The sequence below is a fragment of the Mustela lutreola genome, chromosome 4 (assembly GCF_030435805.1).
Source record: "Mustela lutreola isolate mMusLut2 chromosome 4, mMusLut2.pri, whole genome shotgun sequence".
In the NCBI taxonomy this organism is placed as follows: Eukaryota; Metazoa; Chordata; class Mammalia; order Carnivora; family Mustelidae; genus Mustela; species Mustela lutreola.
In genome coordinates, this window is record NC_081293.1 from 187,916,866 (window position 1) to 187,937,751 (window position 20,886).

At 44.9% G+C, this 20,886-nt stretch overlaps 1 protein-coding gene across 1 annotated transcript in view; it reads right to left on the bottom strand.

Annotated features, from left to right (window-relative positions):
* Positions 1–20,886, bottom strand: part of ZC3HAV1 (zinc finger CCCH-type containing, antiviral 1) — a 54,938-nt gene that overhangs the window by 25,433 nt on the left and 8,619 nt on the right. The window contains exons 2-6 of the mRNA XM_059171978.1: positions 12,046–12,181; positions 9,606–9,858; positions 4,224–5,366; positions 3,683–3,781; positions 912–1,035 (exon numbers count right to left, since the gene is read on the bottom strand). Of these exons, the coding sequence (XP_059027961.1) occupies positions 912–1,035; positions 3,683–3,781; positions 4,224–5,366; positions 9,606–9,858; positions 12,046–12,181 (1,755 nt within the window). The remainder of the gene's footprint in view (positions 1–911; positions 1,036–3,682; positions 3,782–4,223; positions 5,367–9,605; positions 9,859–12,045; positions 12,182–20,886) is intronic.

Below are 20,886 nucleotides of genomic sequence, written 5' to 3' on the forward strand. Positions count from 1 at the left end.
ATGTAAACCATTGCCCCACCCCACCCCACCCCACCTCTACCGCCGCAAAGAATTTCCTTATAACAGAAAGGAGGAGGAGGAGGAGGAAGAGCGGGAGAAGGAAACAGAATCATAAATACAGAAAACAAATCGGTGTTGCCAGAGTTTGGGGTGGTGTTGGGGGATGGGCAAAATAGGTGAAGGGAAGTAAGAGGTACAAACTTCCGGTTATAAAATAAGTCACAGGGATGAAAAATACAGCATAGGAAATGAGGGGGGGGGAAGGAGTTTCCTTAATAAAACTAGGATGCACCTTATAAATATGGTCATGAGAGCTATCACCCAGTTCAACCCCTGGCAGAAACAGAAATGTAAGGTATCCTTTTAGATACCTCCAGGATAGAGAAAAGAGCAAACATAAAAGAAGATATGAAATGCTCAAGTAGATAACAAAATTCTGCACTAGAACTATATGAAATTACTCAACTTGTGTTCCACAGCTATGAAATTAAGCCAGAGGCTCTTCTGAGCTATCATCACTGGTCCTAGTGTGAGTTCACAGGAATACCCACCGACCTCTGCAAAGTGTGTGTGTTGTTTGTTTTGTTTTGTTTTGTTTTAACTTTTTTATTTTGCAATGTGTTTTTCTGCAGGACACAGTGATGGTAACTGTGTCACTGCTTATATCACACGAGTTAGCAAACAGTCCCAGAACCCCTAGTATTAGCCAGGCTCTTTGTGACTTCAGATCTAGCTCATATTTTCCTTCATGAACTCAGCAGGCATCTGCCATCTTTATCTCAAGAGGTACCAGAAACCTGAGTGCGATTCTGAACGAAAATGGTTTTTCTCTTCTTGCCATGAGCGTAGCACCATGCTTTGTTTTGATGATACCATGGACCTCACAAGCCAGAGTCTGGCCACCAACTTACGTGTGGATTTGGGGGTCACAATAGGCCTTCTCGATAGTCTCCATGGGCTGGAAGTCCATCCAGGTGTTTCCAAGCCACATCTGCCACCGGTAGGGCAGGTGGAAGTGAACTTTGTTGCAGCTTTCTACAAAGACAGAGAGGAGGTCTGAGGGCCTCTGAGTGGGGGCTCTTACCAATTCAACCAAGTTCGCTGCTGACTCTCCCCACTGAAGGCCTGCCTTTCCCTCTCTGCCCGACCTGCATGCAAGCACATTTCCAGCGTACGCCTTCGCGCACACTGGTTCCTGCCCACACGGCCCCATATCTGTATCTTCAGCTTCCCTTGTCACCAATAGAGAGACTCATCAGAACACAGAAATTCCCCGCTCCCCAAGGAGTCACTTTATCCACATGGAAATCTGACGTCATCGTAAATGTACTAGTACTGCTTCTGGGGTACATCGTAAATGTACATCGTAATAGTACATCAGAAATGTACTATTACCCCTTCATGGTACCAAGGGGTACCATGGAGACAAAACGCTCTCTAGCGTCCACAACTGTATGCATTTCCCCGAAGCCCGGGCCTAAGATACGGCTCTTCCAGAAGGATTCCCTCACTCATCTCACTCTGCTCTGATCTGACTCGTACTTTGCATTCCCTTAGCCCTAACTCCGTCCCCAGCTGATACTTCTGTTACTTACGCATTTATTTATGTCATGCGGTTTTCTCATTAGTGGATTTTTTTTTAAGAATTTATTTATTTGGCAGAGAGAGATCACAAGTAGGCAGAGAGGCAGGCAGACAGAGAGAGGAGGAAGCAGGCTCCCTGCTGAGCAGAGAGCCCGATGCGGGACTCGATCCCAGGACCCTGAGATCATGACCCGAGCCGAAGACAGTGGCTTAACCCACTGAGCCACCCAGGCGCCCTCATTAGTGGATGTTTTGATGCGCCCTCCACCACAAACTCACAGAAAAAAAGGCCTACCCCATTGCGTGGCTTTCGTCCCCTCCACATGACTGGCACAGGGCTCTGCATAGACAGCTATGAAACGAGTGCTTGCTGGCATTAACATCAGAAGCCCGTTAACACAGGAATGCAGAAAGTAGTTCTGTCTTTAAAAATCTGCATTCTCTGAGGTTTAAATCATTTTGAAATGCTCAAAACACATGTGATTACTTTAGTATTTTTAAGATTTTATTTTTAAGTAAGCTCTACACCCCATGTGGGGCTTGAACTTACAATCAGAGATCAAGAGCCACACGCTCCACTGACTGAGCCAGCCAGGCACCCCGGCGTGTGATTACCTTAAAACCAAAAGAGACAGGGGGTGCCTGGGTGGCGAAGCCAGTTAAGCCTCCAACACTTGGTTTCAGCTCAGGTCCTGATCTCAGGTTGGCAAGATCAAATCCCCCGACAGGCTCTGCACGTGGCACGGAGTCTGCTTGAGATTCTCTCTCCCTCTCCCTCTACCCCTTCCACTCACACTCAATCTCTCTCTCTCTCTCTCAAATAAATAAATAAAGCCTTAAAAGTGAAATAAAATAAAACCAGAAGAGGCACACTGAAAACTACAGAATCATTCATGACAGTCCACATCTCATGCCCATTCCAATGACGGCTCTAAAACCAAAGCAACACAAAACAAAAGCATATGTTGGCAAGGAGAAGGAGAAACTTGAACCCTTGTGCACTGCTACAGAAAATGTAAAAAGGTATAGCTGCTGTGGAAAATGGTGTGGCAGCTTCTTGAAACATTAAACATGCAATCATCAAAACAAATTGTTTATTTTTTGAAAAGATTTTGGTTTTTTACTTATTTGTTGGAGAGAGAGAGATTTTTAAAAGATTTTATTTTTTTACTTATTTGTTGGAGAGAGAGAGAAAGAGCACAATCAGGTGAGCAACAGGCAGAGAGACGCCCTGCTGAGCGGGAAGCCCAATGCAGGGCTCGATCCTGGGACTCTCTCTCTCAAATAAATAAATAAAACCTTTTTAAAAAATGATTAAGATAGTAAAATCTATGTTAAGTATATTTTACCACAATTAAAAAGGAAAAAAAAAGCACTTAATTTAAAGACTTAGGATTTCTAGAACACAAGGCCAGAATCTTCCTTTTCTGACACCAGGTGTTGAGTCTAAGACCACTAAGGGGTCCAACAGAGGAGCTCCAGGGGATGCCGGGGCCAGGGACAGAGGCGTGAAAGTGAGCAAGCGGTCTCAGGCTACAAGGGCTGCCATCTGTCCCAGACACAGTTCCACGGGACGCAGCTCTGTAGGAAGCCTGGTGGGAGGGGCCAACGAACAAGTGTGGCTCCCAGACTGTGGCATGCAAGACTCTCAGTACATGTGTGAGAAATGGCCACAGAGAGCCCATGGCCCAGAACAGACATGGTGCCTAAAGGACAGGACATGAACTATGGAAGTGTGTCAGCTGGGACACTTTTATTTTTGGATTTTTTTTTATTTGTTTGCTTTTTGGATATGAAAAGAGGGTCCCTGACAAAGTATATTTCACCTAAACGTGAATCGCAAAAGAAGGAAGTATAATACCACACAGCGATTGGGAACACAGGCTCGCTGGGCAATTTAGAGTCAAAACCCAACTTGGCTACTCTAACCTCTCAGTGCCTCTAGTTTCCACATCTGTGAAATGGGTTAACAACAGAACCTGCTTCTAGGGTTGTTGTGAAGTTTAAAGATGATGCACCTACGTTTCTTGGCAATGCTCCTAATATATAGCAAATGCTCAGTAAATGTCAGCTCCTAGAAAGTCCTTAAGTTACTTACCAACTTGACAGCCCCTACACAGATGGTCAAGACAAATTTCCTTTGAGCCACAATCAGCCATCCTGGAAGAGCTGGTGCTCTCAACGTCCGACGCAAAATCTGTGAAAAAAAGATGATGTGTGGATGCCAATCGTAGGACTTAGACCAAAAATCAAGATACCTGATCTCACAATGGGAGAGTGTATGTAACTGGCACCTTGTTCAAGAAAATTCCAGATTCATGTGTTGCTCATGAGAGCCGAGACAGCCCCTCCATAAAAGCAAACATGAATGTTTGGGTCCTGTGAGAGGTATGCTTACTGTTTAACCCATGACCCAACTCCTCCCGTCCGCAGGAAACATGGCGGCGTACCCCACATGATGCAACTATTGGTACTTGTGTCTTCACATCAGTCTCCTCACCAGGACCACCTCTTAACCAAACCCTCTAACTCTGTGCCCTTTAGTAACTACTAGGGAACGTCCCCAGAGAAGCCACCAGCCATAACCGCTCTGCTGCCGACACAAGACATGGCACCTCTGTTGTCCTTCGGTGACTTACATGGAGGATATCTCGGGGTCCTCGCAAGCTCACTGGCGGGGCTAACCAAGACAGGGGCAGAGTTCTGACCATGACTTGCATACACTGCGCTTTTGTCACTTGAGGAGGATGTAGAGGATGGCACCTTGGACGGAGTACGGACTTGTGGTGTGGGGACAGTGGTCTCCCAAGGTGTCGGCACGACCTCGCCTTCCAGATTCTGACTTCCAAAGCACGACGCATTTTTATCCCCTCTGGATGGCAATGTGAAGTCAAAACCAGCGGCCCCGGTTTTACTGACTCTGAAGGTTTCATCCGCAACCTGACTGGAGCTATCTGGTGTGCCGTGGACAGAGTGATTAGCCCACACTGTCTTCTCTCTGCATGGACCATTCACAGATGCCACGGCAGGGTCGTCGCCACCTGCAACTTTGCCAGTGGTCTGGACATTACCGTGAGTGGTTCCGGCGTCCTGACTCCTAGGTAGCGATTTTTCCCTCTGTCCACTGGTTGCAGTTTTGTAACTGAAAGATCTTGTGGAAGTTGTATCTGCGGCCGTTCCATCAACATTATTATTAAAAAGTGGGCCATACTGGACATTCTGCTTCCCGCTTCTGCCCCCGGCGTTCACACCGTCAGAGGACAGCAGGCCCGTGTTCTTCCAGGCCGTCATGGCATCGGGTGTCTGTGGAGAACCTGGAGGAGAGCCAGAGGCAGCCTGACTCTGGGAAAACAAACTCTCTCTCCCGGTGCCTTTGCCATTCAACGACGATGCAGGGCCCTTCTGGCTGGAAGCAGGCTTTGAATCGGAAGGGAGGTAAACACTACCTTGATTCCCATAAAACAGATCCCTTGGGCTGCCATTCTCGGAAAACCGCTGGCTTCTTCCCACTTGACTTCTTCCTCTGACATGATCCATCTGAGGCGGGACAGGGGAAGGCTGAGGGCCATCCTGACTTCCCAGATGCACGAACTTGTGGGCCAGGTCCTCTACAGGCACGTCCTCCTGGGGAAGCCTGTGGCCAATCTGATCTGCAGCGGCCGCGCAGGACTTCTGAGTAGAGGCTGAAGCCGACGGAAGAAATTCCATGCTGCCGTGAAAGGCTCGGTCTCTGCTCTTGCTTCTTCCTCGGTAGGCCGGGTCTCTGCGGTAGGCCGGAGGACCTGGGGAAAGAAAGATGAAACCAGGAAAATGAGCACAACCAAGTGTGGGTTCTCACCGTGGCTCCTCCTCAGCTTCTCCAAATCTGCTATCTGAGTTCTGTCAAATTAGTGTCCCCTTCTAGTGTGTCTGCACCTTGAGAAGGGTGTTCAAGATGATGAAGAAATCTGTTGTTCTGCTGGAAGGGCAGGAAACACCACCCCCACGGCCTAGGTTGAGACTCAGAGTGACCCTGGATCTTCTCGACTTCTCTCCAGGGCCTCAGATGTAACCCCCACCACCCCCAGACTCTTAGGTAGGGCTGTCTACTGTGCTTTGGTTCAAAGTCAACTTTCACCACTCTGACCGAGGGAGATGCACGTGAGTGCAAGTCAGGGGGGACTCTCCACGTCATTAAGATTTTGCCCATATTGTAACAAAGGTTCCCAAACAAATTAAAGATTCATCAATCAACCAATCAATCAATCAATCCACTGTGTTAAGGTCTGATTCCATTTAATCTGGTAGTTTTTCCAGAGTTCTTTGTCTCATCGCCAAATGCCCAAGCTTAACTGAGAAACATCAAAAAGAATTAGCCTCTCTCGAGAAATCGCATGAGTCACACTCCCTGGGGAGAGGAGGGAATGAGGGAGCATGCGTGTTTGTGAGTCTGTGTGAAGAGTGTGCGGGGGAGGTAGGTGTGTGTGTGTGCATGTGTGACATTTGTGTGTGGTGTGTATCATGCTGGGTGTGTATGCACATGTGAGGGGTATATGTGTATGACATATGTGTGGTGTACATGTTTGAGGGCCATTGTATATGTGAAAGAGATACACGTGTGTGATACGTTGTTGGTGTGTGAGAGGTGTCTGTCAGTAAGATGTGCGTGTGTGGTGTGTGTGGTGTGAGGTATGTGTGCATGGTGAGAATGCATGTATGTTTGTGTGTGGCATGTACAAGCGTGGGGTATGTGTGTATATGTGTAGTATGTGTGTTGTGTGTACCTGTGTGTGGTATATGAGCCATGATATTGTGTGTGGGAAGGGGGAAAGAGGGACTTTTCTCCTTCAAACTCAGAGAGCAGCAGTAATAGAGTGGAAGCAAACATCCTTCTCTTGCCAACAAAATAGTTAATTAAGTAAATTAACCAGGAGGGATAATAAAGATCTCTCTCACACACAATGTACTTATTTTGGGAAACTATGCCAGAAAACACCCCTCCAGGGGATCCCCTGTTCAGAGAGCATTGCGATGTAGGAGAAAAAACACCAGAGAGGGGACCAGAACACAGAAGCTCTGCTGTGAAACCTTGGAAATATCCTTATTTATTCACAGTGAAAAACGATTTAAGACTGCTTGTGATAAAAGTCATTTAAAATTTCTGAGACTCAGGGTGCCTGGGTCGTGTACAGTCAGTACACATCCAACTCTTGATTTCAGCTCAGGTCATGACCTCAGGATCCTGGGATCAAGCCCCGCATTGGGCTCCAAGCTCAGCGTGGAATCTGCTTGAGATTCTCTCTCTCTCTGCCCCTCCCACTCATGCTGACTTGCTCTAAAAGAAATAAATAAAATCTTATAAATAAAGAAAAAAATCTCTGAGCCTTGGCCTCCTTATCAACTAAATGAGGTTAATAATACACCTTCCTTTTTTCACAGCTTTGCTGTCAGGAACAATGATGAGATATTTTGGATGAAAAATCCCTGGTTCATAATAAAGCCTGTCTCAAATATAAGGAGGTGTAATGGTTTATTACGTATTCTAGAATCTAAGAATTATGTATTCTATTTGCTTTATAACAGTCACCTCTTTCACATCCATTTCAGAAAGACTCAAAAAATTGCAAGGGTTAATATCATTGAACAATGTGAAAATGATCACAAAATGGAACTGATCCCTTCACACCCATTAAGATGACTGTTATCCTAAAAACCGAAAATAACACGTACTGATGAAGAGGTGGAGAAAATGGAACCCTTGTGCGGTGATGGTGAGAATACAAAATGGCGGAGCTGCTGTGAAAATGGGATGACAGTTCCTCAAAAAATTAAACCGAGCATGACCACATGACCTAACAACTCCACTTCCGGGCACATACCCGAGAGAATTGAAAGCAAGGCCTCAAGCAGGTATTTGTAGACCCATGTTCACAGCAGTATTACTCACAACAGCTAAAGGTAGAAGGAACTCGAGTATCCAACCAGGGATGAAGGAACAAACAAAATGGGGCATATACACACAGTGTGGAGCGTTACACAAAGCAAAATAAGCCAGTGTCTCAGAAAGACAAACCACATACGATTCTATTTATATTGGTCCCTAGAGTAGTCCTATTCATGGAAACAGAAAGCAGAATGGTGGTTCCCAGGGGCTGGGCAGAGGAGGAAGGAGGTGTTGCTTCACAGGTATGCAGTTTCAGTTCTGCAAGATGAACGGAGTCTTAGAGATTGGCTGCAAAACAATGTGAGTGGACTTAATGCTGTGGAACACTTAATAATGGTTCATACATTTCCTGTTCTTTGAAACATATGTTGTATTCACTCTTGTCTGATATCACTTACAGCAAAAAGATGCAATTTATAATTTTTTACTTTTATATAATGCTGTCCAATAAACATTTTTATCTTTAAAAAAAAAAAAAGGTTCAGATGGGGGGCACCTGAGTGGCTCAGTCACTAAGCGTCTGCCTTTGGCTCAGGGTCCTAGGATTGAGCCCCACATCGTGTGCCCTGCTCAGTAGGAAGCCTGCCCCTCCCCCACCTTGTGTTCCCTCTCTTGCTGTGTCTCTATCAAATAAATAAATTAAATCTTCTATTTTAAAAATGGTTCATATGGTAAATTTTGCTAGGTATATTTTTACTGCAATTCTTAAATTATATATAATATATATATATATATTCCTTTTTTTGAAAAGGAAAGATATACTAGGACATGGGTTGGACGAACCTCAAAGACATGAAATGAAATGAAATAAGCCCATCACAAAGTATATATCCTATATAACTCCCCTTCTATGAAAATGTTGGAGAGGTAAAATTCATAGAGACGGAAAACAGAATGGCAAGTTGCTAGGCGCAGGCACGGGAAGGAATGGGGTTATTGTTTACTGTCTACAGAGTTTCAGTTCCGGAAGATGGAAAAGTTCCAGGGATCGATGTGGCGATGGCCAACAACAGTGTGAACATAATACCATGATGTACACTTAAAAATGGCTAAAGGGGGGGGCGCCTGGGTGGCTCAGTGGGTTAAAACCTCTGCCTTCAGCTCAGGTCATGATCTCAAGGTCCTGGGATAGAGCCCCTCAGCGGGGAGCCTGGTTCCTCCTCTCTCTCTCTGCCTACCTCTCTGCCTACTTGTGATCTCTCTCTGTCAAATAAATAAATAAATAAATAAAATCTTTTAAAAAAAATGGTTAAAGGGGTCAATTTTATGTTCTCTTATCACAACTTAAAAGGTAAAAATAAATACATTTTTAAAGAAATAGTATTAAGGACTGTGAATTAAATTGTGTTTGCTTTGCATTAATGCTAGACTTCCTGCATTAATTGTACTGTGGTTATGGAAAAGAGTGGCTCTGTTTTAAGGAAGTGCATGCTTCTATACACAGGTGTACATGCTTCTATACACAGGTGTGATGGCTCCTGAAAGCAGCGTACTCAAACGCTCTGCCCACAAAAAGGTTATGTGTGTGCGTGTCAGTGTTGACAGGTGCACAAAGATGGAAAGAAAGTGACAAAACAATGGCCACAAAACGCTACTGGGACAAAATGATAATAGCTGGGGTGGGGGGGAAGCTTTTGAAAAACAATAGGGACCCCTGGGTGGCTCAGTCCATTAAGTGGCTGCCTTTGACTTGGGTCAGGATCCTAGGATCCTGGGATGGAGTCCCGCATTGGGTTCCCTGCTCAGCAGGGAGCCTGCTTCTCTTTTCCCTCTGCCTGCCACTCCGCCTACTTGTGCTTTCTCTCTGTCTGACAAACAAACAAATAAAATCTCTTTAAAAAAAGAAAAGAAAGATGATAAACATTTGAGCAAACTGGGGGGTGGAGAATGCTTAGCATGCAAATCAAGTTGCAGAATTGCATATATGCTATGATTATACCGCAGTAAAAGTATGCATACGTACAGACAAGGTCTGAAAGCAGCAACAGTCTCATGTGGGGAGGTAGAATGATTATAGGCAAAGTCACACTTCCCTTGTGATTTCAGTTTGTTTCTGTTTCCTCTGTTAATGGAAATGTGAAAAGTGGAAAGCAGTTACCTCTGTGCCCGGAGTGTTTCTTTGGGCTGTGTTTGCTGTTGCAGATGTCCTGGATGTTCTGGACCACGCTGGAGCTGAGCCCGTGCTCCCTCATGATGGCCAGCACCCTTCTGTCCATCAGGTTATGGGACCTGAGGCAGTTGGGGTAGCCGCAGTTCCCTCGGGTGAAGTGCTCGCAGATGTGGAGCCTTTCACACTGTGGATATTTGTTGCAAGTCACTTTTCGACCCTCTCCCTTGTAATTTTTGCATATCTGCAGAGAAAGAAACAGACAATAGCCAGGGACATTAACCCCTTCCCGCATCTACCACAGTCATTAAGGAAAGCCTAAGTCAACAAAAATGTTGGCGGTGAGCAGAGGTACACCGAAGGAAAAAAATACATGGGGTCTTTCGCACTCATTAGATTAGTTGTATTCAACCAATAATTAATTTGGGGTAGAAGAGGACTGCCAGCTGGCTAAACGAGCCGTGAATTTAATCACTCTTTGGAAGAATCAAAGTAAGATATGGCCATGGCCAGCTGCAGAGAGGCCCAAACAATACCCAAAAGGAGCCCTACATTACAAAGGAACCCCAAAGAGGAAGGTTATCAAGTCATTCTGCAATTGAGGGGGAGACCTGGCTAGCTCAGATGGTAGAGCATGTGACTCTTGATCTCAGGGTTGTGAGTTCGAGCCCCACATTGGGTGTGGAGATTACTTAAAAATAAAAATTTTTAGGAAAAAAAAAAAAGAAAAGGACCTGTGGGTCTCCCTTGCAGCTGTTGTCCCTGCAAGGCAGAACATGACCAGGGTTCTCAAAAGGTCAACTAAAGAAGGTAATTTTTCTATTTCTATGTAAATAGCCCTGCAGACATGGAGTTCTTACTGAAAAGAGGGCATACGGATTTCTCGCTGAGGTATTGTTGTGGAGGCCGGACCGTACGACACAGGACAAGAAGCAGCGGATTTCAAAGTCCAAAGCCCCAGCCCTGGACCCAGCTCTGTGACGTCACCTGAATTACCTACTCCCCGTGCCTCTGTCTCCTTTGCTGTGAAGGAGCAAAATATTTGCTCTGTCCTCCTAACCCAATGTATTGAGTGGATTACATAATAAAATATGTAAATGTCCAAAATATAAAATGCACTGCCCATGTTTGAATCGTTACACAAAAGAATCCCAAAGATCAGAACATTTATAAACTGTTCCAACAGATGGAGCAGGCCGGATCCTCCTGGTTCGCTGCGATCTCTCTGGGAGGCAAGGGCCTTCAGACTCTAGCAACGACAATTTAGGTACGCAGACAATTTCGAAAACCTGATTCAAGTAGCTATCACTGCTCTCATGCCTAGTATTCAGATTTTAGACTCTAGACCAGCAGGGTTCTAAGTGGGGTCCCTGGAAACTTGCTGGAAATGCAAATCCCCAGACCCATCCCCACGTCTACAGTCAAGACCACCCGAGGTGGGGTTCAGCACTCTGATGTAACAAACCAGGTGATTCTGAGGCTCACTACAGTTTGAGAACCAGCGTCCTCAAGGCTCTGGCAGAAAGAGAACGATTCGCAACTTCACAAATGACACCTTGGTTAATGATCCTAGGACGGTTCTAATGAGTAGGTAAGAATGCTCCTGGCCTTGATTAGGACAGGACCAATGACAGCATTTCTACGTTTAATAAGCACATTGACATTTTACAAGCTTATAAACCAGGAAGTCAGGTTTACCGGATGCTTTTATGTTCTCACAAGGCAAGGCACAGCGAGGAAGTGTGAACTCTCAGAGGTCTTGTCCACTGCTGCCTCCAACATTTAATTCAGTGCCCACCATTTGCAGGCTCCTAAATGTCAGTCGAACGAATGCACAACCGCAAATGACGTTGAGACCCAGAAGGAGTCCCTGCTTTGTGCCAGATCACACAGAGTCAGGACCGTGAAACTACTCAGCTTACTCTTGTTAAGAAAATATGTATGGACAATATGCAGATGAATGAGTGTGGCTGGGTTCCAATAAAACCTCATTCTAAAACCAGGTGGCAGGCCAAATTTGGCCCCTAGGCCATACTTTGATGAACTTGGATCTAGACTGTCAAGTGACAGAGAAATAAAATGACATTTCATTTGAATCACTCCATTTTGAGGTTTCATTGGTGCAACAGCTTTGCCTATAATCCTCAACCAATATACCCTATTGTCTTCCAAAACCTCAATTCAAAGACCATCTCCTTCCAGGAAGCCACCTAGATGGACAGCATCCCCTAGTCCTTTATCTTCAGGTCACTTCAAATAGGAAGGAAATTGCTGGAATCTTTAGGTCACTGAGCAACAGTCACCTGTTGACTGCTCTCTGCAGAGCCTGGTGGTAACTTTGAGTCCTTTGTGTTCCTATTCCAACACATCCATGACCCAACACGGCCGCTCAGACCCTCCTTGCTGCTTCAACTAAGGAATTGTAACTTACCTCAGGCATAAAAAATGGGTCACTTTGGAGGAGGAGCACAGCTAATTCCTTTTGGTTCAGTCCAGAGAGCTCATGGTTTTTCAAGACCTTGAAGTTCTCTTCTGAGAGAACATTGTGAGAATATTTGCACAAATTCCTGGAAAAAGACAACAATCGTCAGTGTTTCCATGACACAGAAGTAAAGAAAACCAAATCATCCAGAGAACTCTCAGCTATTGGTGCCCACATCCTTTGGTAACTAATCCTGCTTAGAGAACACATTTTAAAAATATAAATTGATGAAACAGTGGGGTACAGGGGATGTATTTTTAAAAGATTTTATTTATTTGTTTGAGAGAGAGGGAGAGAGTGTGTGTGTGTGCACACTCAGGGAGGAAGACATGGGGGCTCGATCCCACAACCCCAAGATCACAACCTGAGCAAAAACCAAGAGTCAGACGCTCAACTGAACGAGCCACCAGGTTCCCCAACACTGTATTTTTTCCACAAATTATACACATCTGTATTTCAAATTGCTGCAATGCTTCTTTAAACAGTATCTCCTCCAATGTACATTATTAGGGGGAAAAATTGACAAAGAAACGAAAATCAATTTATTGGAAATGATTGCCCACTGAGGGACAAAGATGAATTAGGGAATACATCTATGGACTTGGGGCACCTGGGCTGGTTCAGTCCATAGGGCATATGACTCTTGATCTCAGGGCTGTGAATCTGAGTCCCATGTTGGTTGCAGAGATTACTTAAAAATAGAATCTTAAAAAAAAAAAAATATGTGTATGGACGGACAATAAAAGTGAATGAGAAACGAAATTCCATTTATCAGTTTTTTAATATTTTATTTATTTGAGAGAGAGAGAGCATGAATGGGGAGGGTGGGCAGAGGGAGAGGGAGAAGCAGACTCACCACTGAAGAAGAAGCCCAATGCGGGGCTTGATCCCAGACCCCTGGTATCATGACCTGAGCTCAAGGCAGACCTTTTAAAGATTTTATGTTTGTTTGTTTGTCTGTTTGTTTAACAGAGAGAGAAAGAAAGAGACAGCATGAGAGGGGGAAGGGTCAGAGGGAGCAGACTCCCCACTGAGCAGTGAGCCCAATGTGGGACTCGATCCTGGGACTCCAGGATTGTGACCTGAGCTGAAGGCACTTGCTTAACCAACTGAGCCGCCCAGGTGCCCCTACTTATCAAATGTTTTAATGATACAAAATTATCCATTGCTTTCTTTCTCCTATGTCTTATATACCAACGTATACTTATATGATCTGTGACTACAAAGAAATGGAACAAGCTCTTAGTTGCATGTTTCAAAACAACTCTACAGAAAAAGAAATAGAAATCCCTGCACTTTAAATCATCAACAGCCTAGCTCCGCACTGTCCAGGAGAGCACACTCTATGATCATGGAATTGTTCTATAATCTGAGCTCTCCGAATATGGCTATCAAGCATTTGAAACACAGCTAGCAATGCTTCAGAACTAAATTTTCCATTTTACCTTATTTTAATTAATTTAAACTCGAATAGCCACCTGGAACTAGTGACTACCATCCCAATGGCAGAGACCTAGGTCTTCAGTGTTCAAAGTGTAGTGGGAGAACCAGTAGTATCACCATGGCCACAGAGCTTGTCAGAAATCCAGAGTTTCAGGCCCCACCCTAGTTACACTGAATCAAAATCTGCCTTTCAACAACATCCCCAAATGACTTAATGACATTAAGGTCCTTAGATCATTGAGAAACCCGGATAGTCATGTTGTTTTCATTAGACAAAAGTAATTGGGCAGTTATCAGTGTCCACATAACAAAATGATTCCAGTTTTTGACTTACATACACTACCCACAATTATAGCCAAAGTCCTCAGCTTTATGGTTTTAATAGTTATTAATATGACAGATATTAATATTTTCTAGTTTGTAAAACCATCATCAAATTATCAGGTGGTTAAGTATGGCTGGTTTTCACTATATAAATAGCATGGCTACAATTACCTTTGTACAAATAACTTCCCATCTTCTACAATATTCTCCTGGGATTTATTCCTTTTATTCCTTTGGGACTATTGCCTCAAAGGACAAAATAATTTTCTTGGCAGCTTGTTTCACTTTGATCTACTGCTCTCCAGGAAACATACCAGCAATCTGTGAGTGTGTCTATTTCCTGCAAGCACATTAACAAGGAGTTTTATCACCTTTGCTAGTTCAGTAGGTATAAAATAGACTTGTGCTTTAAATTTGAAATTTATTTATTTAAAAGACTGAAATATTACCAAATGTTGGCTTGATGTTTATAGTTCCTTTCCCTTACTTCCTTACTATTTGTTCATATTTTTTAACTGTCTGTAGTAGGGAACGGTTACTGACCTACAGATTTGTAACTGTTCTTTATACTTTTAAAAATTATTACCAGCTTGTTTATTTCAAATAGTTTTGAATTTTTTCTCTTTTTACCAAGAACTTTAATTAAGGTTGCTGTTGCTAAATTTTTATGTGATCAGACCCTTCCAATTTTCTTTCATGGTCCTAATAATTTTTTTAAAGAATTTTTATTTATTTATTTGACAGGGAGAGAGAGAGACAGAGAGAGAGGGAACCCAAGCAAGGGGAGTGGGAGAGGGAGAAGCAGGCTTCCCACTGAGCAGGGAGCCTGACACAGGACTCAACCACAGGACCCTGTGATCATGACCCAAGCTGAAAGCAGATGCTTAACAACTGAGCCACCCAAGGGCCCCTCTCTTTCATAATTTTAATACTTGAGGTCTTAATTCCTCCACTATAGTAGAATAACTATAGTAAACCATTTTGTTTCACTTGTAAAAGAGATATCTTCAACTATAATTCTTTAAAACATCTGGAGCTTATTATGACAAATTGTGTCAGAAAGGGAGAGAAATGCTTTATATCAACTTTTCTGAATAATAATCCTATTCTTTTTTTTTTTTTTTAAGAGGGAGGGAGGAAGGAAGTGACAGAGGGAGAAGGAGAGAGAAAATCTTAAGCAGGTGCCATGCCCAGCACGGAGCCCCATTCAGGGCTTGAACTCACAATCCTAAGATCATGACCTGAACCAAAATCAAGAATCAGATACTTAACAGACTGAGCCATCCAGGTGCCTCTCAATGATAATTGTATTAAACAGGATTCCTCTCGTATTATTCTGTAATTCTGGACTATTTTGTGTTAATCTTGTAACTTAGAACTCTTGGAATCTCTATTGGGATTTTATCAATCTATAGTTCTGCTTTAAATCTAATACAACTTAAATCTCCTTTGTGCCATATTTTAAATATTAAAGGAATAATTTATCACATCATTGGCTTACTCCTTTTCCAAAAACTCTTTAGTGTGCTTACCTGTTATTTTCTCTATATAAATTTTACTAAGGTTTTGTCAGTTTCCATACAAATATCATATTGAGAATCTAATTTGTGTTAACTCCTTAAATTAGATCAGATATTATGTCATCTTAACTACGTTAATCTTCTGGTTCCAAAACAGAAACACTCTCTCCATTTATTCAAGTTTTCTTTTTCTTTTTCTTTTTTTTAAGATTTTTTTTTCTTTATGTAACAGAGAGAGAGATCACAAGTAGGCAGAGAGGCAGGCAGTCGGGGGGGGGGGGGGAGGAGGGGGGTGTAGGCGGGGAGCAGGCTCCCCGCTGTGCAGAGAGCCTGATGTGGGGCTTAATCCCAGGACCCTGAGATCATGACCTGAGCTGAAAGCAGAGGCCTTAACCCACTGAGCCACCCAGGCGCCCCTCAAGTTTTATTTTTCTTATGGAGAATTACAATCTTTCTTTTAATAGTTTTCTTTCATTTCCCAAATATTAAACATTCATCTATTGCCACTATTTTTTAGTTGTTTGTCACCCATAAGCAGAAATGCAAACAACTTTGCAAAACCATCTTAATGAAGCTGATAATTTTTTTTTTTTTTTTTTTTTTTTTTTACGGACAGAGATCACAAGTAGGCAGAAAGGCAGGCAGGGGGCGGGGGAAGCACACTCCCTGCTGAGCAGAGAGACCAATATGGGGCTCAATCCCAGGACCCTGGAATCATGACCTGAGCCGAAGGCAGAGGCTTTAACCCACTGAGCCACCCAGGAGCCCCATGAAGCTGATAATATTTTTAATGTGACCATCTAGATAAAAGTTATTCTCTAAAAATTAATCTTTAAAAGTCACTTATTCTGGGGTGCCTGACTGGGGCGCTCACTCAGTAGAGCACATTTGAGCCCATGTTGAGTATAGAGATTACTAAAAAGTGGGGGGGGCACTATTCAAATGCTGGTCTGGGTGTAAGGCGTTTCTGAAACCCTCTGGAGTTGCCTTCAGATCTAGCTATGGAACTGCCTTCAGGAAAAAAAAAAAAAAAAATCACAGAATCAATGATTGTGTCTGCTACCCTCTAAGCCCTCAAGAACCAACCGGCCCTCCCATGCACTTTGCTTCATAGAGAAGTCCAGGGCAGCTGAGCAGGCTCCGGTGACAGCCTCTATTCTAGCCATTTCCTCAGGCGGGCCTTCTGCGTCTCTGGCACTCCTTGATAAAGCTGACTTCAGCTCTCTCAGCTTGCTTTGGGGTTCTGTGGTTTCCGATAAAACTGCTCCCAGCAGTCCCCACCAGGACCCTCTGCAGCTGGGCTACAACTCCACCTTATCACTCCTCCCACCTGCCATGGGAGGGGGGAATCTGGAGAGAATCGACATTGAGGGGGAGGGGGTCCTCGGCCTCCAGTCCAGGCAGAAAACCGCTCTATCACCAGATGAATGGGAGACTCCTTAGCTAGAAGGCCCCTCACTCCACTGGCCAGAGCCATTAATGATCCCCCCCCTTGCTACTGATGAATCACAGAACTCTACCTCTGAAACTAATAATACACTGTATGTTAACTGATTGAATTTAATTAAAAAAAAAAAATGATCCCCTTGCTGTGGAGCTGAAAATGACCTCGGTGAAATAAACACCCCACCACTGGACAGGTTTCACCTTCTGTCTCTGAGATACATGACAACTGTTCCTGGAAAGGAACTGAGAATCTTTGCTTTCTCTTTAGTCTCTAATGCAGACGTTGTCCGACCACCCTTGCCAAGACGATGGCCCCTCTCTTATGGCAAAATCAGAATCACGGAAGAGGACCCAGCCCCTCTCCAGGTCACAGCTAGATGCAGCAATGGTCCTACCTGTCCTAGCTGAGAAGAAGTAGGGTACTTCCAAGTTCCCCGAAGTCAACATTTCCTGTAAATAACTAGAGGCCACCAGGCAGCCTAATGGTTCTATCCAGAACCCTGAGTCTCCAGACTTTCCGTGCTCACCCAAGACAATCACGTCTGGCACTGAGCTGGCCGGGTCCTTGCTGCAGCCTGTCTGAAGGAGGCTCAGTTTCACCATCACTTTTCACCTCTACCCTCAGGCAAACTGCTTACTCCTCTAATGTCCTCTGGGACACTCACTCTGTACCCAGTTTAAGTCGGCAACAACTACGTCTAGCCTTGGTCTCTAACCAACAGTGTCCTCCTGGGGAAACCCTGCTCCATTTTCCTACATTCCCTGGGCTGCTCCCCACTTCTCAGAGGCTTTTCTCTTTGCCTAATTTTCCCTTTGCCTAATTTCATACTGGTCTGCCACGAGGGTGGGGCAGTTCGTGCTCATCTCCTCCGGAGTCAGCCAGGGAGGATGAAACTGACGTTTATTACATGTTTACTAAGTGACTGATATTTAATAAGTAACATGGTACGCCTATGAGGAAGCAGTTTACTTTTTACTTTGGGAAACTGAGGCTGATAAAATGAGAAATCAAAAATGAAATAAAATGAGGAACTCCAAGGTAACTCAAATAAGAGGAAGATCTGATGAGTGAACCCCCATCTCAAAACAAAACAAAACAAAACAAAAACACAGAATCTGGAAAAACAAAAGCAGATCAAAACTTTTCCAAACCAAAAAGGTGGGGGAGGAGAAGGAAAAAAAAAAAAAAAGCCCATCTGGATGATTTAAAGCACTGTTCCCAATGCACGTGAATCTGTGAAGGGTGGAACTAGGCACACGGCACGACAGAAACTACTTCTTAGGACTGGTGTTGGGGTGGGAAGGCCTCGTGCCGCAACGGTAGCGCGTCTGACTCCAGGACTGGTGTTGGGGAGACAAGTTCAGCAGAACCCGCCACTATTAGGGCTTGACGGAGATCGTGACTTAGGTTGAAGGCAGCAGAAGCTTCCTTCCCACCTCCTGCTCATCACTAAGCCAGTGGTTCTCCAAATGAGGTCCCCAGACTAGCATCACTGGGAAGTTGTCAGAAATCAAATTCTCAAGCCCCATCTCAGCTACTGGCTGGGTCTCAAACTCTTGGGGTGCGTCAGAATCTTCTAGAAAGTTTGCTAGGACACAGATTACTGGGCTCCACCCCCAGAGTTTCTGATAGGTGGGTGGGTCTGGGGTGGGGACTGCGGATGTGCACTTCTGACAAGCGCCCAGGTGATGCTGCTGCATGTCGGGACCAGGGCTCCACCTGGGAAGATGGAGACTTGAGCTGCCTTCTCCGGGGAAAGGCAAGTGAGCGCACAGTGGCAGGGGCTCCCCCCTTCCCAATTCCCTCCCAACACCCGCCCCCAGCCTCATACAGAGAAGAGCTCTCCTACAAACCATTATGAACTGCCCAGGGGAAAACAAGGGTTTGCAGAATTCTGCCTGCACTTGGAGCAGATAAACTTCAAACAGCATGAGCTGGGATAGGAGATGATAACTTAAAAAAAAAGGAGCAAAGATGGCCTTGGAAGAACATAATCGTCTCCTTTTCAAGAATCTCTGGCCAAAACCTAAAAACAAATGACCTTTTTACGTTTCTCTTCCAGTCACAGAACAAAATGTTATTTTAACCCAGGCAATAAATCCTCCCCCACACCTTGGAGGAGGGCTGGGAGGCAGAGTGGCTCTCATCCCTGGCTACACATAATAATCAACTGGGGAGTGTTTAGAAACACCTAAGCCTAACCCTCGAAGACTGACTTAATCGGAGAGGGGGGACAGGTGATTCCACCGTGCAGCGGGAACTGAGAATTGCTAGTTGGACTCGTCCGATCAGAGTCTGAGCTCGGTTCCGGAGCTAGAAGGTCACCTCGGAGCCCTTGTGCTTCCCAAGCTGGTCAACACAGAGCCAGCTCTGGGCTCCATAACCAGACCAACTGGGAAAAGATAACAATCTTGGGGGGTGGGTTTGACAGTAATTTGTCTCAAAATACCCCTCCCCTTCTCCACTCACTCCCTCTGCTCCCCAACACCTTATGGACAGGGGCTGATAAAAACAAAGATAGAGTTGATTTGTAAAGAAAATAGGAAACAGGAAACAGCTCACCATGCTATAAACCAGGGGGGAAAGGAACCAGGAGGTGTAAAAGATAAAATCTAGCAAATGCTGGCCTAAAGAGGAAAATGTCACTGATCAAAAACAACCGTAATGAAGTATTATTTCAAAGCCATGAGACTCCCGTTCTCTATGTCTGTACTGCCGATGTTCAAGGTTAAACCGCCAGGCTACTAGAGATAGGGGTGGCTCTGTGAATCTGGGAGTCCTGAGGAGAATTGGAGTGGGCCAATAGAGAGCACCAGAAGCAGGATAAGGGACGTGTAGGGAAAGAGAAAGCGTGGGGCTGAAGAAAGGAGATGACTCTAGCCACGACTGCGCTATCCAGAACCTACAAGGTGCAAAGAAGAGCAGGCCGGCCAACTGCGGCCACAGAGCGAACTCCAGGTGCACCTGCTACAGACAGGAATGCACCTCGTTGGCTGCAAGACTCTGGGCAGCAGAGGGCAACAGGAGAGGACCACGCCTACAGAGGATGGGGGTTGGAAGGAACCAAGGACCTGCATGTAGTCTACTGCACCAAGAGTGGGGCACCCAGAAATCATCTCTCTGTCACTGCAGAGAATGCCTCCCATCCCCAGTGCTCCAAGTTAGTGTTGCCCATTAGAATCACCTAGGGAGGGGCGCCTGGGTGGCTCATTGGGTTAAAGCCTCTGCCTTCGGCTCAGGTCATGATCTCAGGGTCCTGGGATGGAGCCCCACATCGGGCTCTCTGCTCAGCAGGGAGCCTGCTTCCTCCTCTCTCTCTCTGCCTGCCTCTCTGCCTGCTTGTGATCTCTCTCTGTCAAATTAATAAATAAAATCTTAAAAAAAAAAAAAAAAAAAAAGAATCACCTAGGGACTTCTAAAAAAGCTCAGTGCCCTAGTCATACTCCAGACCCAATAAATTGGAACCTGTTGCGGGGGAGGAGCCGGGCTTCGGGATTCTTTTTAAAGACTCCTCAAGTCATTCCAAAGGGCAGCAGAGTCTGGGAACCATCTCCCTAAGTCCACATCAGGACTGAGAAAAGGCGTAGGAAGCGAAGAGTAAAGGGTTCCGGGGTGCTGGTGGTTTTGCCAGAATCTTGATGATTAGACAAAGGGAGCCCCCAAGATCCTCTCCTCACAAAGGTCCCTTCCCTTCTCCTCCTGCCGTACTTCCTCAACATGAATCCTTTTGGAAGTAAAGAGAAAGATTCAAATAGACTAGAGAGAAAGACTAATAAACTGGTTTGAAGATTCCTTTCGCGGGAAAGAAAGGGGCAGAAGCCTCTAGAACAGGCTGTTTGCCACAGAGAGCATGTGCTCAATAAGTATTTGTTGAGGGAGTGGCAAGAATGCCCCACGTCCCCGTGTGTCCTGCGTCCCCGTGTGACCAGTAACAGGTCACCCTAACCTTGGAGAAAGCAATCCTTTTCTTCAACTCCTGTTTACTCTGCACAAAAGAATCCATCCCACTTCTCTTTTATGCCCTCAGAGTCCGAAGCACATATAACCCCGCTTTTG